At 39.4% G+C, this 18,255-nt stretch overlaps 1 protein-coding gene across 1 annotated transcript in view; it reads right to left on the minus strand.

Moving 5' to 3' along the window:
- Nucleotides 1-438: 438 nt before the first annotated feature.
- The window catches only part of ARHGAP20 (Rho GTPase activating protein 20), a 200,811-nt gene continuing 182,994 nt past the window's right edge, over nt 439-18,255 (minus strand). The window contains exons 10-15 of the mRNA XM_052653158.1: nt 17,153-17,331; nt 15,234-15,395; nt 9,149-9,258; nt 6,331-6,520; nt 3,357-3,471; nt 439-2,276 (exon numbers count right to left, since the gene is read on the minus strand). Coding sequence (XP_052509118.1) covers nt 439-2,276; nt 3,357-3,471; nt 6,331-6,520; nt 9,149-9,258; nt 15,234-15,395; nt 17,153-17,331 — 2,594 coding nt within the window. The remainder of the gene's footprint in view (nt 2,277-3,356; nt 3,472-6,330; nt 6,521-9,148; nt 9,259-15,233; nt 15,396-17,152; nt 17,332-18,255) is intronic.

The raw sequence follows: 18,255 nt of genomic DNA on the forward strand, positions 1-18,255 counted from the left end.
ATTATTTTGGCCTACTTATTAAAAACATTCCACGGAATGTGAATGGTTTCTCTGCAGCCTTCCCTCTCTCTCCACACTTCCCGTTCTTCGCTTCTTATCTCCTGGCTTCCTCAGGAACTAATCTCATCATAAACAGCACGTTTCCTCTACAGAAAAGATGCTTTCTCTAGCTGTCTGCTCATAGCTCTTAAAATGCATGACAGGATCCACCCATGCTTTAATATGGAAAAGCCTCCCAAACACTGAGGTCACAGAATTTTTCAGTCTAAACTTTTGGACAAATAGTCTCAAGAAAGAGAACTCGTTTGTTGTCCTAAGTATTAGCAATGATTATCTTTATGCTACCCATCCCAGGTATTTTATACAAAGGGGTCATAGTAATTGTTGTATCATTATCAGCCTGTTTCTGTTCTTGTAGACATCAGGTTCTCACGGTGGTTACATGTCTTTGGCCAAATGTCTGTCCTCAGCATCACACACCACGGGTGGCCCTGAGTCTGGGTTGGATGCATCATCCAGAGTCAAAGAGCCGGGGGAGGATCTTCTCTGGGGCAGCATACCAGGACAGCACTGCCCACTATCCTCTCCTTCCGTGGGTGACTTCATACGAAGCCCAAGTCTGTCTTCCATGAGGCTGAATGGAGAGCTACAGTACTTCTCTGAGTCCTGGCTGGGGTGGGAACTATACCAGCGGGCCGTCTGCACAGCTCCCAGTCCTTCAGCTGCCCTTTGGGGCACGTCTTTCTGCCTCTCCTGCAGTGTGATGGCTTCTAGAACACCAGAAGCATGTGCAGGAGGATCCATGGGTCCTTTTAGAGAACCCACTTTATTGTCCTCTGGTCTGGGTGCCCTTGCCTTCTTTTTGAGAGACCAGTTTTTCAAACTGGCTACACCACTCTTCAACCATGTGCTGGGGTGAAGAGTTACAGAATGCATGTGTGAATGCCACTCTACGCTGTCCTTTTTTGTATAAGCCAGGTGGCCACTGGCCTGCCCTGATGAGGGACCAGGAATTCCAGAAATGAGGCCAGAACTGCTAAAGTCAGAAGAAAGCTCTGCCTGTTTTCTTTGAAAAGTACAATCTATTGGAGAGGATGTTTCAGTGGGTGTAAACACAGAGTGCTCAGAAATCTGAGAAAAAGCACTGTCTTGGGAGCTCACTGATGAACCAGATGGGGAAGTGCCTGGGGAGGACAAGCTGGAATAGCTAGTCCTTGAGCAAAGGTTTAAACTTGGGGGTAAAACCTTCTCTGTGTTTTGGTTTGTGGCACTACTCTTGCCCACCTCAATCCCCATGACCAAACTCTGATTAATAAGCTTTTGGCCCTCCATTTGTAAAGACTTGTGCCGTTTGAGATAATCTTCTTCTCCATGCAAGAGACTGGCTTCGTAGCTGGCTTTCTGCTGCTTCTTTGGATAAATCCCCCTGAGATAGGTCAGTCTGCAGTGCTGGTCATCAATGCTGGGCTCTGAGCAGCGCCGTTGTCTCCTTGAACTCTTGAGGGCGTCTGCAGTGTGTGGCGGGGAGTATTCGGATGCATCCATGTCAAAGGGCTGGCTCCTGGGATGATCACAGGAGGTCATGTGACTGTAAGACGCCATGGAAATGGCTACTGGCTTGGATTTAGGAAAAAGTTTTACATGACTTCCTTCATTATCAGACAAGCTTTTCTTCTTAACATTTTTACTAGCGGCATTTTTCTTGCTATCAATGCCTGTGACTAAACTCTTTTTAAAACATGTCTTACCCCCTTCCTGAAGGGGTTGATTCTGACTCAGATGGCTCTCATCTTTTTTTGAGAGAATGGCATCACAGCTGGACTTGCGTAGCTTTTTCTGATAAAACTCCCTGAGATAGGAAAGCTTTGAATCGAGATAGTCGATGCTGGGCTCTGAGCAGCGGCGGTGTCGCCTCAGGCCTTTTGGAGCATCTGCGGCAGCTGTGGACAGGCGGCTGGGTGTGCTCGTGCCAGAGGGGGCCTGGGCGTGTGGGACCTTGGTGTACACTGCAGTGTCCACTGGCTTGGATTCCAGGGGCTGTCCCATTTGAATGTCTTCATCTTTAGAATGGTCTAAGTCAAAGTCACTTAGGGTTAAAAGGCCTTCCACCTCAGGCTGGTCGAGGTCATAGTCACTGAGGGTTAACACGGAGTCCATGCTTCTGCTACCCTGACCAAGTTTCTTTACCAAGTCACTACATGGGGCGTCAACATCCTCATTCAGCTCATTTTCCAAGCTGTCATAGGAGGAGTCATTCAGTTGGAAGCAAGAGATATCTGTCCAAAAAGCAAACCATGATTAACATTTTTACTTAACACAAATGCATGCTGCCTTAAAAATAATAAAAAATCCCAACTATGATGATGTTTGGTGTAATTCTGTTTTGAAGTGTAGACTGTTCAAATTTTCACTCTAAGGAAAGAAAGAATCTTCCATAATCTCCCCAGATGTAAGTGCAGAATTAAAAATAAACTGTTGAGGTATATGAGATATACCTCAGTTCCTGAAGAAACAGGCTTTCTTTATATAAGATTTCCTCAATGAGGAGATGGTCATACTACCAAGAAACAGTTAAAAATATAGAGAAATTAATGCCAGACATATCCAGGTTTGGATTAAGACTCTGTCTTTTAAACGGATCTGCTCGTGTATACACATAATTAACTCTAATCTCAGAGAAACCATTTACTAGCCCTATCAATTTCTCTCTGACAAAGTGCTTTGCTATATATTACTTTATCTTTGCTACAACCACGACAGTTAGATATGGTGGTTATCCATATTTGTAGATGACGATATTGATGTTCAGTGGCATAGAAGAATTGGCCAAAGACAACATAACTAGTAATTGGTGTTACAAGAATTCATAATTTGGAATATTGAGTGTCTTTACTCCCCACACACCTCAGCCTGCCCCATGATGTTACTTGCTTTAAATGTGTTTAGCAGTGCATGAGAATTCTCGGAAGCCTCAGGGACCTCTAAGAGGAAGGTGAGGGGAAAAAACAGGGCTGTCTCTATTGCCTCTGGGCCTTCTACTCCAGTTTCAACCAGAGCAGTTGTGTTATACATATTGGGGCTCCTTGTAAAGTTTATTTTTAAAAAGGTTAAGAACATCATACTATATAATGCTGCCACTAACAATCTGGGACCTCGTCTTATACACTTCTTAACCCTACCACAGTGTTAACATATCCTGACCTTCTAAGGAAGGAGCAGAATCCTAGACCCACTGACTGAGGTGAGAGGCCCTCTTCACCTGAGCTGCTGTGGGCTCCAGGATAACCACTGTCTCAGCTGATTTTCACAGATGTGTGTCTGTTTCCCACAAAAAACAATCCAGTTATTCACAATACCTGAGGCATTCTCTCTAGAATCACATCTCACTGAAACCTCTCCCAAGAGGGACGTGATTTCTTCTCCAAATATCCGACAGCAGTTTTCAATAAGAAACTGTATAAGCAGAGAAACCTGTACAAAAAAGGGACAAAAATGAGCTGCAAACTTCTCATACAGCCTGTCTGTAAATCACATTTCATATATGAATCCTAATTCTAACAAAAAATGCCAAAGAATCCCGAGAAAAATTCAGGTTTGCTTTATAATACAGTTTCCCCTAAAAAACTATGATACTTTCAAGAGTAGTTAGAGCATAGAAATTAATTTTAATCAGTAGACTAGTTATTACTTGTGGCCTTGGCTTAATACTAACATTTTTATACCAACTGTCTTGTCTTTAAAATCAGAATAATTTTAAGTATTCTCTATAGGGCACTTGGGATGAGGAAACACACTTTCTCATTAAAATTCATGAAGTGTCATTAGATGAAGACTTATAAAATATATTTCTTATGCAAAAGGCAGGTGTCATGAGCTGGGAAGTTGGTAGGTATCCTCTGTGGTTCTCTGTGAGGAGGAAAGACAGCTGGAGAAAAAACTTGCACTTTGCCTGACTAGTCTCTTCTATGCATTTCTTTCCCTTAGCCTTGCTAACTGGAGGTACTTCGGGAAGAGGTAAAGATTTTACTAGGAAGCTTTGTGCCTCCATGAGATATACAGAAATCTTTACATAGTTTTTTTGCCCCAATAGCTGAAGCAAAGCCCCAACTCCTGTACTTATAATCAGGCAATTCAGGAGTGTGTGATTTCAAGTAACTATTAGGTTGGGGCAAAAGTAATTGCGGTTTTGCACTGTTGAACTCTGCTGTTTGATGTTGGAATACATTCCTAAATAAATGTGGTTATGGTATACATCATTTTAATGTGAAATTTTTGCTTTATGTTTTTGGCAAATGACACTACTTTCTGTGTATTCTGTATTTATTTTAGACTATGGAAATGAAGTTAGACAAAAAGCAAATTTGAGCAATTTTCTTATTTGAGTTCAAAATGGGTCATAAAGCAGCGGAGACAACTCACAACATCAACAGTGTATTTGGCCCAGAAACTGCTAATAAATAGTGCAGTGGTATTTGTTTTTGCAAAGGAGACAAGAGCCTTGCAGATGAGGAGTTTTCTGGCCAGCCATCACAAGTTGACAGTGACCAAGTGAGAGTAAACATCGAAGCTGATCCTCTTACAACTAAATGAGGAGTTGCCAAAGAACTATTTGAAGCAAACTGGAAAGGTGAAAAAACTCACTAAGTGGGTGCCTCATGAACTGACTGAAAATTTAAAAACCTGTCGTTTTGAAGTGTCGTCTTCTCTTATTCTATGCAACAACAATGAACCATTTCTCAATCGGATTGTGACATGTGATCAAAAGTGGATTTTATATGACAACTGGTTACAACCAGCTCAGTAGCTGGACCGAGAAGAAGCTCCAAAGCACTTCCCAAAGCCAAATTTGCAGCCAAAAAAGGTCATGGTCACTGTGTGGTGGTCTGCTGCCTGTCTGAATCCTGGTGAAACCATTACATCTGAGATGAATGCTCAGCAAATTGATGAGACGCACCCAAAAGTGCAACGTCTGCAGCTGGCACTGGTCAAAAGAAAGGGCCCAATTCTTCTCCACAACAACGCCTGACCACACATTGCACAAACAATGCTTCAAAAGTTGAATGAACTGGGCTGCAAAGTTTTGCCTCATCTGCCAGATTCACCTGACTTCTTGAAAACCAACTACCTCTTCTTCAAGCATCTTGACAACTTTTTGCAGGAAAGATGCTTCCACAACCAGGAGGAGGCAGAAAGTGTTTCCTAAGAGTTTGTCGAATTCCAAAGCATAGATTTTTATGCTACAGAAATCGACAAACTTATTTCTCATTGGCAACAATGTGTTGATTGTAATGGTGCCTATTTTGATTAATAAAGATGTCTTTGAGCCTAGTTATAACGATTTAACATTCACAGTCCAAAACTGCATTTGCACCAACTTAAATAATGTATGAACTGGGTATTAGCAACATCTCCATTCATTAGATGAGGAAACTGTGGATCTATGTAACTAATTTTGCCCAAGATTGTACATCTAGCAAGTGTTAGGCCTGAGAATTCAACCTTGACCTGTCTAATTCCAAAGTCCTTATTTATTTAATCTTTAATTGGAGGATAATAACTTTACAATATAGTGATGCTTTTGCTTTTGCCATACATCAACATGAATTGGCCACAGGTATACATATGGCCCCTCCCTTTTGAAACCCATTCCCACCTCCCTCCCATCCCACTCCTCTAGGCTGTCACAGGGCACTGGCTCTGGCTTCCCTGCATCATAGAGCAACCCTCCTAAATAGATAGGTGGCTGTCTATTTTACACACGGTAATGTATATGTTCCAGTGTGACTCTCTCCAACCATCCCACCCTCTCCTTTCCCCCACTGTGTCTAAAAGTCTGTTCTTTCCATGCGTCTCCTGTGCTGTCTTGCAAGTAAGATCAGCAGTACTATCTTTCTAGATTCCATATATATGCACTAATATACGACATTTGTCTTTCTGACTTCCTTCACTCTGTATAATAGGCTCTAGGTTCATCCACCTTATTAGAATTGAAAAGTCCTTATTTATTTTTAAAATCATATCAACTGGTTTCATATCACTCTATGGTTTAAGTCAGTCATAGTTGTTTTTCCTCCTTAAAGAGAAAAGAGAAGCAATCCAACTGCTATCACTTTTTTGCTCAAGAAACTACCTTTTTTATCGTCTACCAGGATAGAATAAAACACTCAATGAATTCAGATTTACAATGATAGGTACTTAGTACATATAGTACTTATTTTCTCAAGTATTTTCACTTAAGAAAATATGTATCTTTCAGAATTCACACCCTGAATTTAAGGTTCAAAATGGGGAATTGGTCCCCCAGAGCAGAAACAGGAAAAACTTCATTACCTTTTTTGTAAATTCGTTTTCTAGTTCTGGGCTAGAGGAAGCAGGAGGCCAAAGAATGCTTGGGGCGATGCACACTGCTAAATTAAATGCGGTCATCTGATTGGATGAAGAATGTTGCTCAATGTTGTGTAATAAACCAAAAAGATACCTTAGGAGAAGAACATTGGCTCTCGGAAGCTGGTCTAATAGCCTGAAGACAGAAACACGCACTCTGTAAGCAAACATTTCACAGAAAACCTGTACTGACAGACAGTCCTCACTTTCACAGTTCAGACATGCAGGAATGTCTGCTAACACGGCACATGCGAAGGGAGGACTGCCTGTGAAGAGGAGAGAGAGGGAGCACTGGGGATTTATTATTTATTTTGCAATCCAATGAAAATGTAAAAGAACGCAAAAAAATAATTCATAAAAAGATGCTGTCTGAAATACTTACCTGAAACTGTTACAAAGTATCTTAGGCAAACCCTATAACATTCCAGAATATTCTCAACCAAACCCCCCCCAAAAGCTTTCTAATGAAATTAAACAGTTGCATTTAATATGTAACTCCTTTACTTACTTACTAATATGTAGCTCCTTTACTTCCAAGAAGCAACAGAGGATTCTGTCTCTTGGTAAAAACCTAAACCTCGGCCATGAGACTCCTAGGTCCATTCTGAAAGCTCACACTCTGCTCCGGCAGCTCTCAAGGTCAGTTTTGCCCTGCATCTTTCTATCTCAGTGACATCACTGTCACATATAATGCAAGCTTATTATAATATTTTTTCTACCATTCCTATTTTGTAATTGATAAAGGATTTCAAATGATCATTCACTTAAGATGATTTTTACTGTCAAACAGAAAGCAGATACAAACGTTGATAGTCATGGTGGTTGCTTTTTTCCAACAAGAATCTGTAACCTGGGGGAGAAAACTGGGTACTTGGACTCCTGTTGCATAACAATAGAAAGGCATTTCTTCAGCACTATGCACTGACAATGAGAACAGTTTTGAAGGGACAAATGATGAAAGATACGGAAACAATCAAAGGATTCCTGGATGTATTCAATGGAAAGTAAGGTACTGTTATCATACACTGGGGTATCTGGGTCATAGGGGTTGAGTTATTTGACTCTGTAAACTGTAGATTACTGATAGCAGTGCACTTAACACTTGCCTGTAGACTCAGAAATCTTATCTAGTAGAGAGATAAATGGTTTATTTGCACATATAGTGCCCCACTCACCCCGCCCCATGCCCTAGCAGTGAAAGTCAGTTTTGCATCTATTTATAAATTCATTTCAGCATTTCTGATTTAATTATGTAAGTTGTTGATAGTTTGAAATCTCTTTTGACTTTGCAGTAATATCTTACTAGTTCTCTAATTAATGTTTTAAATAAAACCTCTCACGTGTGCTCATTTTGTATTTGTATGAGAGATATAAGTCTAACCCTCTTCAAAACATCTTTTCTTTTTTTATACTTTACAATATTGTATTGGTTTTGCCATATATTGACATGAATCTGCCACAGGTATACATATGTTCCCCATCCTGAACCTCCCTCCCACCTCCCTCCCCATCCCATCCCTCTGGGTCAGCCCAGTGCACCAGCCCCGAGCACCCGGTATCATGCATAGAACCTGGACTGGCGATTCATTTCACATATGATAATATACAAAAGCATCATCTTTTTAACCATTTGTAGAATATAAAGTATTAGACAATGAGCAACAAAATACAGGATCTGACGTTCACTGCACCTGAATGATTTCCACCAAAACAGACACAATTCTGTTACGTGGCTTTGATTCTGGCGTCTTCAACAGTTAGACTATGTTCTTCTATTGATAACAGCTGTCTATCAATAGCAGTGTGTAGATAATGACTTGTATTTGAGAGCTGCTCAATAAAAACTGCACTAAACAAGCATATGCAAATAAATGATTTTAGGATTCATCGGTTTTCACAGAACTGGAAGTACGCTTTTTGTTAATGGACTCTTCTTTCCTATACTCCTATAAGGGGTTGGGGTGGCGAGACCTGCCAGCAACTTCTCTTTGAATTGAGTATAAACGATGCATTCTTTGTGATCAGACTGAGACTTTGCAACTCCCTTCTTCCTTGACACTTTTCAACAAGTTAACTGTCCCTCTGAAGCATTCCCACATATTCTGAAGGTATCTCTTTACTAGCACCGATTATACTACTTTGTAACTCTTGGTTTTATCTATCTGTTCTACTAGACTGTGAGACCCTTGAGGGGGAAGGAATTTTCTCTCTATGAATTCAGTTGCTAAATGAAGTATATAAGGAATAGTCTGGTTAAACTAAGGTGTAAATTATAGATCGAGTCTACTGTATTAACTCTTGGTCCAATGGGTTTCAGCTCCTATCAGATTGAGATGTACAGAATGTATAAAATGGTCACGTATTCCATGTTAATAGGATTAGGGGAAAGCAATAATAAAAGTGACAGTAGCTAGCATAAATCTATATTTAAACGGGTCCCCACGGATATGATTTTGATAGTGATTATGGCTCAGTGGGTGAAGAATCCAACGGCAATAAAGGAGACACAGGAGACGTGGGTTCAATCTCTGGGTTGGGGAATATCCTCTGGAGGAGGAAAGGGCAACCCACTCCAGTATTCTTGCTTGGGAAATCCCATGGACAGAGGTGCCTGGCAGGCTACAGTCCAAAGCGTTGCAAAGAATCAGACACGGTTGAGTGACTAAACACAGCAAGCACAAGCACACTACCCTCCTAGACAAGCTTACAAAATATAAGCTTTTTAAAAATCATTTTTGAGAAAGGACCAAATCAGAATAATTACCTTTGAACTGCATTTATTTTCTCTTCATCATTTCCTTGATCCATTACACAGACCCAGTGATCATAGAGATCTGATGAAAAAATACTTCCTGGAATATTTCGTAGAAAATCCTTATATAGAGGGGAAAAATAAATATTTTAAATTGTCATTCTCAGGTTAAATATGTATTAGAGACATTAGAAAGAAGATACTTTATTGAAAAGTACAGTTAAGTTCTCTCTTCTTTGGACTACATGGAGCTCGGTGCCAAACCCCTCAATGATGTGCACCCATAGAAACATATGCTTTGATATTTTTCTAACAAAAACCAGAGGGAAACTGGAGTCTGGACTATAGTGGTAAAGATAAAGGACAACCTGCTTAGGCTGAAATCTCCTGTTTGTGTACATTTTAGTAAACTAGTATAACATGGCAGGGTTTGGCAAACCTAAATCCTTTTTATTTCATTAGTTAAAAGAAACGTATGAAGACATTTGTGAGATTCATAATATAGTAATCAGTCATCCAACCATTCAACAAATATTTATGCATATGTGCCAGGTACTGTTTGAGGTGGTAGGGATAGAGTAGCGAATAAAACCAAGTCCTTGTCATATTAGAACTTCATATTCCAGTGGCATTGGTGAATAATTTCATGCAGAGATGCTTAGAGCTGCTCCTTGTGTTCCCCCTAGAAGGGCTCTCATATATGAGGAGGAGAAAGCATTCCAGACTGTGGCTAGGCTCTGGAAGCATGAGGCAGCACCCCACACATAATGTACATTAAATAACATGCCTCTGGTACAGTATCCTTTCTGGTCTTTGAGACTCTTATACCGAGACCGCTGGTGGGGTTGGGTGTGATGAGTCTAGACTATGACACAAGTAGGAGACACCCAACAGTTTCCAGTTTGACATATGTTAATACAAAGTTTAAAAATAAAGAATTCTGGTCCTGGCCCTATGTTTCCTTTTTGTTCTAGGCCAATCTCTTTGTTGCTTTTGGCACTGGTTGACTATCTGCTTATAAGTTCCTGCCTACAATGTGGAGACAGGTGAAAACCTGCAACTGAATAATTTTAATTCTTGTTGGAAAAGCAAATCAGCAACTTTACCTTTGTACCTTAAAAAGGGAATGCACAACTTGTTACTTATATGTCATGTTTTTACTGCTATTATGGAAGCTGTGACTCCTAAGTGTTGCAGTTAGCCAACTAGGTGAACATCTTCTCTACTTCTCAGCTTCTTCATGGCAGAATCAGACCCTCACCTTCTACTTCATACACCTTAATGCCAAGCACATTCCCAGACAGGCATGTGTGCGTGCTCATCTTCAGTCTCTCAGTGATGTTTGACTCTTTGCGACCCCATGGACTACAGCCTGCCAGGCTCCTCTGTCCTTGGGATTTCCCAGGCAAGAATACTGCAGTGGGTTGTCATTTCCTTCTCCAAGGGATCTTTCCAACCCAGAGAGTGAACCTGTATCTCCTGTGTTGGCAGACCACTGAGCCACCTGGGAAGCCCCAGTCCCAAACACAGTAGAGGTCATTACTGAACTGTGGCTATTTGTCATCTGGTCAAATATTAGTGGAGGACAAGGAAAGGTCAATTAACTATATCTACAGTAATTTTGAAAACCTCTTTGTAGTCATGTCACCTATTATCATACAGTTTTTTTTAGAGTAGTTAACAAGTAGGAAGATGACTGATACAAAGTCTTTGTTCTATTTTCTAGTAGTAATATCCATGGATATTTGTGATTCAGATGTGTCATCATAAAAATTACCTCTTTTCTGGGTCAATCTATCAAATTTTCATAATTTCAGACTAATTTTAGTGGCTGCACCTACATTAAAAGTCAGATTCAGAAGAGCAAAAATCTGTTATTTCAAAATGGGGCAGTGACAATACCTCTTTTTTAAAATCTCAGTGGAAAACACAGTTATGATCTGTCTTGAAGAAAAACATCATTAAATCTTAAAACCTACACTTGAAAGATAATAACTTGTAACATCTCAATGAACTCTCCACAGCTGGAATAACAAGTTACGAAATAACAACCACCACTGGATCTGAGAAGGGATGTGAAAGCTGGTTCTGAATTACAATCACCAGCTCTTAGCACTCAACCAAAAGTCTTTCCCCTTCCAAAAACAGAAACCAGGCCATAAGCAGAACTCCCAAATTAATTTGAGATGAGATTCCTACAGGATTAAAAATGTACTTTTCCTCAGAGGTCTGATGAATCAAAAATACAGTATCACAAGGAATTTTCTTCCAATTATAGTTACATTTAAACAAAATCAGTGTAAGTAAAAAATAAAAGGAAAATTTAAGTACTGCTTCTAAATAGTCTTAAAAATAAGAAACAAAACAAAAGCTCAAAAACTTTTGGCAAAAAGTATCCCTTTCTTGCAACTACTTGGAAGAAATGAGAGTAAAACACAGCTACATGATTATAACACTTTAGTTAGAACTCATATAACCAGATTTTTCATTTGGATTAATTTTTGTCTTTTGCCTATTCCTCTATAAGTACTATTTCTTCACTGTGAAATACGTTTAACTGTTCTAGAATCATACTTCTTCATAGCAGCCTCAACAATTTAGAACAAAATTTTAAGAAGTGTAGTGCTGTGATGAATAGCATAGTAAGGAAAATTTTCTAAAACATAGGCTTTAACTTCTTAAAAGATGGGAGAAAGCCTAATTTTATGACAAAAATCAAAGAAAACTTTATCTTGCATGTACTTGCATGCCTGCTATGTATCTGGCTAAGCACACTATACATACCTTTATTGTACTCCAGGACTGAAAGATAATCACAAACCCTATGTAAAATAAATTAGATGACCCTAGCTCTAATTTTCCAGTTCTTTTTTTTTTTTTGTCTTCATTTTATTTTTTATTTTTCAATTTGAAAAGTTTTACTTTATCAACATACCTATGAAACCATCACAGCAAATCAAGGTAATGAACATACAATCACCCCCAAAAGTTTAAATAATCTCCCCTCTCATGCTCAGGCAGCCACTCATCTGCTTTCTGTCACTATAGATTAATTTGTATATCCCAGAATTTTATTTTATTTTTTCAAGATTCCTTTTTATTTATTTTTTAAGATTAACAATGCTGTTACTTCATGTGTACAACAAAATGATTCAGTTATACATATACTTTTATCTATTCATTTTCAAATTCTTTTCCCACTTAGGTTATGATTAAATATTCAGCAGCATTCCCTGTGCTATATATACAGTTGGTCCTTGTTGATTATCTATTTTATTTTATTTATTTATTTTTTTAAAATTTTACTTTACAATACTGTATTGGTTTTGCCATACATTGACATGAATCTCCCACGGGTGTACATGAGTTCCCAATCCTGAACCCCCCTCCCACCTCCCTCCCCATATCATCTCTCTGGGTCATCCCAGGGCACCAGCCCCAAGAATCCTGTATCCTGTATCAAACCTAGACTGGCGATTCGTTTCTTACATGATAGTATACATGTTTCCAGTTCTTTTTTAAAAAATTATTTATTCATTTAGGCTGTGCTGGGTCTTCACTGCTGCACAGGCTTTTCTCTAGCTGTGGCAAGTAGGGGCTTCTCATTGCAGTGGCTTCTCTAGCTGTGGAGCACAGGCTCTTAGGTGCACAGGCTTCAGTGGCTGCAGCTCCCGCGCTTTGGAGCACAGGCTCAATGGTTCTGCATGGGCTTAGTTGCTCCCTAGCATATGGGATCTTCCTGGAGCAGGGATCAAACCTTTGTCTCCTGCACTGGTAGGCGGATTCTTTACCACTGAGCCACCAGGGAAGCCCCTCTCCAGTTTTTTAGAGTGACACTTTATTGTGAAACTCTATGGTGGGGTTGTTTAAGAGCAGACAAGGCCCTTTTATCAAGTGGCATCTGATTATTCACTAAGTCATAAAACATGAGTGTGTAAGCAACTGACCAGGAGGAGTGACATGCAGGAGTCTTCTTCATCATGTTTTCCTTAATTTGGTTTTACGCTCCAGGCCTGGGGATGCGGGCTGGGGCACTGTCTCTACCCCTGGCTCTGGGACATTCCAACCCTGCTCAGAGGTGGGAGCCTGATTTTGATCTGCAGAAGCTATTGCTCAGGTCAAAAGCTCTGCGAAAAGCTAGTTTTGACTCTAGATTTTCAAAAAAAGTGAGGCATTTTCATGAATGTGAGGAGGAAAACGTTTTATAAGATTAACTCAAATATGGATGTGAGTTAAGTAATCATAGGTGGAGGGGGGTGGTGTTGGGATGAGGGGAGAGGGGAGGATCTAGCTTTTTTGTCATAAGTAAGCTTATTTGCCATAGACATTTTTGCCACGAGCATTTCTGCAGCAAATAACCAAATAATGAACTGGCTGTAAGGCAGTTCTGCCATAAAAGATAAAATAACAAAAAATAAAAGAGGGATATTAAGAAGGACATAATAAAACATTAGAATAACAGAATTAAAGATTTTATTGTGAAATACAAAACCCTTGAACACATTTAAAATGTGTGTAATTGCTATATTTAAAATGAATAAACAACAAGGACCAACTGTATAACACAGGGAACTCTGCTCAATGTTATGTGGCAGCCTGGATGGGAGGGGAGTTTGCGGGAGAATGGACACATGTATATGAATGGCTGAGTCCCCTTGCTGTTCACCTGAAACTATCACAACATTGCTAATCTCCCATATTCCAATACAAAATAAAAAGTTAAAAAATAAAATGTGTATAGATTCATGGCAATACTGCACAATTCATATTATTAATTCAATATTATTTCATGGGTTATACTAAAGCATTTGTCTTCCAAATCTTTCACTCACAATATTATATATATATATATACATACATACACGCATATATATGTATATATATATATAGATTGTTGATTTGTCTCTTGTTCAGCACTGCACTTTTAAATTTTTTGCTCAAATTTCTTAGGAGAGGCATCAAGTTTCAAATACTAGGTACTAGGATATATATTTGTGCCTGAGTTTTTGTGAAAGCCCTGCACACTATTTTTTGTTCTTGGCATATTGCCATTTGTCCTTAATAAACATTTCAGAGTTCTATGGGAAATGTGGGTTCATGCTATGTCTTCAAGGCCCTTGGTCTCTTTCAACTCCAGTGTCGTATATTTCAAAATGTGAAACCAATTCTTGGGACAAATCATTGTCCTCTGTCATGATTTTTATATTGTATATGTCAGAACAAACTGTCAACCACTTATTTTATTTTTTTTAGCAAAATTACCATAAGGCTATTATATGGTTATATGTCCAAAATGTCAGTAGCAAAAATGCTTGCAGCAAAGAAGCTTATGTGAAATACCAGATTACATGGGATCAAGGGTACCAAATGTGGTCAGGGTTTCATAAAAGAAGGACTAGATGTTGCAATCATTCCTACTCCACCTTTACTTTTAAAAGGCATTGAGGGGGGGTATTGTATAACTGAATATAATTTTCAGTAGTCTCAGTGAGCAATGTTTCAATTATTAGGCAAATGTTTGTTTATTATGGTAAAACTCTGCTTCAAAGTTTAATAAAAGTTTATTTTTGAAAAATTCGCCTTTATTAGGAAGATAGTGAGACTGTGAGAAAGTCATCTAATCAGGATGTTTATTTTGGTAAATATACTGTGTGTTATAATTGTTTTTAATTTTCATTTCATTTTTTTTTCTTTTTTGCATGGGGTAGCAGAAGTGAAGGTGGGGAGAGTGACATGGGATGAAAAATTTTAAAATGACTATCTGACATGCCACATCATTACAAGTGGCTTTTAAATGCCAGTGTTTCTGTGACCACTGGAGGAGAAAATGGCAACCCACTCCAGTACTCCTGCCTGGAGGATCCTGTGGACAAAGAGGAGTCTAGTGGGCTACAGTTGATGAGGTAACAAAGAGTCAGACATAACAGCACACATATGACTGTATGAAGTATTTTTTTTTTTTTTTTTTTTTAAACACTTCTAAGCTTCTATTTCTATCATGGTCTCCTGCAGATGGGAGTAATGTTACAATGAGATAAATCAGTTGTCTTTCTCCAGAGCTATGCTGTGGGGTAGATGAAGGGAGAAACTTTCCTACCTTTAAGACAGATGCTATTACGAAAATAGATTCACAGTCTAGTTGTACTTCAGCTCCGGAATTCAGTTTTTCTTTCAGCTCTCTGCAGGATTTCACATTGGCCGACTGTCTGAAGATTCCTTTTGTGAGAGGTCCTTTCTGATTAAGAAAGAAAAGCATATCCTATGGGGAAACAAAAGAAAAAGAAAATCAAGATGGCACTTCATGCAGAACAAGAAAGGGAACATGTACTTGCCCTATCCAGCTGCCAGAGGCTGGGGTGTACCAGGGGAAAGACTTGAAGGCCTGGGGCTAGAAGGCCTGCTAGAGGATTAAACTCTATTTCCTTTTTGGCATCTCTAAATTTCTTTCTCCTATTTACGCTTGCTATATTTAACATCTAAAACATTTTAAACACTTGCTTTAATGAGACTTTCTTCAGTGAACCAGCAGTCACTTCAAGGTACCTGTTAACTTGTCTCTCTCCTCCCTACCTATTCTCCCATTACTCTCCAATATGGATTCTTTTCCCCAAGTATGAAATGCTCTTCCCAAATTCATTCTCCACTTGCTTGTCTTGTTCTTTCTCTTTTGGGTATTTGTTTCTGGCTGTGTTAGGTCTTAGTTGCTGCATGCAGGCTCTTCGTTGTAGTACACGGGCTTAGCTGCCCCATGGCATGTGGGATCTTTGGTTGGTTCCCTGCCCAGGGATAGAACCCACTATACTGGAAGGCAGATTCTTAACTACTGGTCCACCAGGGAAGTGCCCTTCCTTGTCTTTCTTTTCATGTGGCTTTATACTTTACTTCCTTCTTCTTCTTTTTTTTAAACAAATATTATGTTTTTCTTGTTTTTTAGTTGTGCTGAGTCTTCATTGTGGTACGCAGGCTTAGTTGCCCTGTGGCATGTGGGATCTTAGTTCCTGACGAGGGACTGAATCCTTGTCCCCTGCGTTGGAAGGTGGATTCTTAATCACTGAACCACCAGGGAAGTCACTATTTCCTTCTTTTAAAATTAGCCTCCAAAATCATCTCCTTTAGGAAGCTTTCTCCATTCCATTCCATTCTATTCAGTCTTTTATTTCTCTTTCTTTCTAGTTGTGTGCCCTCTGCTTGCCATACAGGAAGAGAATGGGTGCTGGAGACAAGCAACCCATGGGATCTGGAAACTAGCTATGACACATATTTATGGTGTGACCTTCGGTAAACTTGGGCAGGGGTTTCCCTTTAATTTGTAGAGTAGGAATGATAGTAACGATGATGATGATAACTACCTTCTAAATCTGTTGTGAAGGATAAGCAATAAAGTGGCTAGATTAGTACCTGGTGCTTACAGATAGATGCACAACATGGAATAAAGGGCCAGGCATCTAGCATATTGCTTGAAGGGTACTGGACACTCAATAAATATTCTGTAACACAACCCATTTACTATATTACCTGGAAAAATACATACTCAGTGGCTTTCATTTGATCTCTTCTACATACAAAAGATAACTAAATACCAGAGGACATATCTTTATATTTAAAGACTTGGAATACAAATAAAACACAAGTTTAAAAATTTTAAGATTTAGTCTGTGTTGCCAAAGTGATTAAATGAGACTTTCTGAACAATGCAGGGTTCAAGAAAGGCTGTGAGAAAAATGTCAGGGCTAATGTGGCTTCTCTGTCTACAGTGTAGGTTCTAATTTATCTGAGCAGATTAGTGGGGCTCTTGCCTGAAATCAGTAGGCTAGATTATCTCTCCCTATTATGTCTACCTTATGACTCTGCAGTAGCCTAATCAGATTTTTTTTCTTTGAAGGAATAATAAAGATTCTCAGCCAAAGCAATGGGTATCTATAAATTTCCCATTTTTTAGGGAAAGATTTACCTCCCAGAGCATTCCTTTCCCAAACCTCCTTTCCTATTAGTGCTATAGGCCAAAATGAGACTTACCAAGACAGCTTTGGGCAGGTTGTCATTCTCACAAATATCTGGCAGAGAAACCCCGAAGAGCTGTCCTGGGATAGGAGATGTTGGTGACACGGGCAAGTTATCCAGGTGAATGCTAGAACCCCGCCAAAAGGCCCAGTTTATGATAGATCTTCTCCTTTTAAATGTCTTCTGACCTGAATCTAAGGAAGAAGTGAGATTATTAGGAAAAATAATTTAATTCACTTAATCTTATTTCTACAGTTTTCATTTTACAGTATGTCCATTACGGCTCAATATTCTATAAGTTAAGGAAGAATCAAATATTTGGATTATTCTCCTACCTATTCTTGGGAACATCACTGGTCTATTTAGTTGAGTTCTGGCAGTAAGTCTTCAAAGGTGAAAGAAGGGATCCCTTAGTGAACTGTAACAACTTCAAGTAAAACATTTTCATACCAGCACATATCCCATTTTAAAGCTGAGACTAAGCATACAAAAAGTCGAAGATTAAACTAGGCCACAACTAAATAGTGAGAATAAGGAAGGAAGGAGGAGAAAAGGTGAGAGGAGAGGGGAAGGGGAAGGAGGAGGAGGAAAAGGGAAGCAAAAAGGAAGGAGAACAACTAGGGGAAGAAGAGCTGTCTCTACTAAGATGTGCTCTAGAAACAACAGAGCATCATTACCTGATGCTCTGCTCTGCTGAGAACAGAGACAGGAAGCCAGTGTTTCGCATTTCCCCACTTTTTTCCAGCTGCAAGACTATCCTATATCTTTTTAGTCCCGACTTTGAAAAGCATGTTTAAGGCAGCATTGATGGATATAAACATGAGTGAGACTTGCCCTTGCCACAGTAAAGTTTACAACCTAATGGGTGGAACAAGACTGGCAATAGGTGGGTGGAGGGAAAGCAAGTATATTGATAAATAAAATGTCATAAGAGAAGAAGGAAGCACAAAAAACATTCAGGAAAAAAAAAATAAATCACATCTATCTACCCAGGTGGTGCTAGTGGAAAAGAACCTGCCTGCCAATGCAGGAGACACAAAAGACGCAGGTTCAATCCCAGGTCGGGAAGATCCCCTGGAGGAGGAAATGGCAACCCACTCCAGTATTCTTGCCTGGAA

This window comes from Budorcas taxicolor, chromosome 15, assembly GCF_023091745.1.
Source record: "Budorcas taxicolor isolate Tak-1 chromosome 15, Takin1.1, whole genome shotgun sequence".
In the NCBI taxonomy this organism is placed as follows: Eukaryota; Metazoa; Chordata; class Mammalia; order Artiodactyla; family Bovidae; genus Budorcas; species Budorcas taxicolor.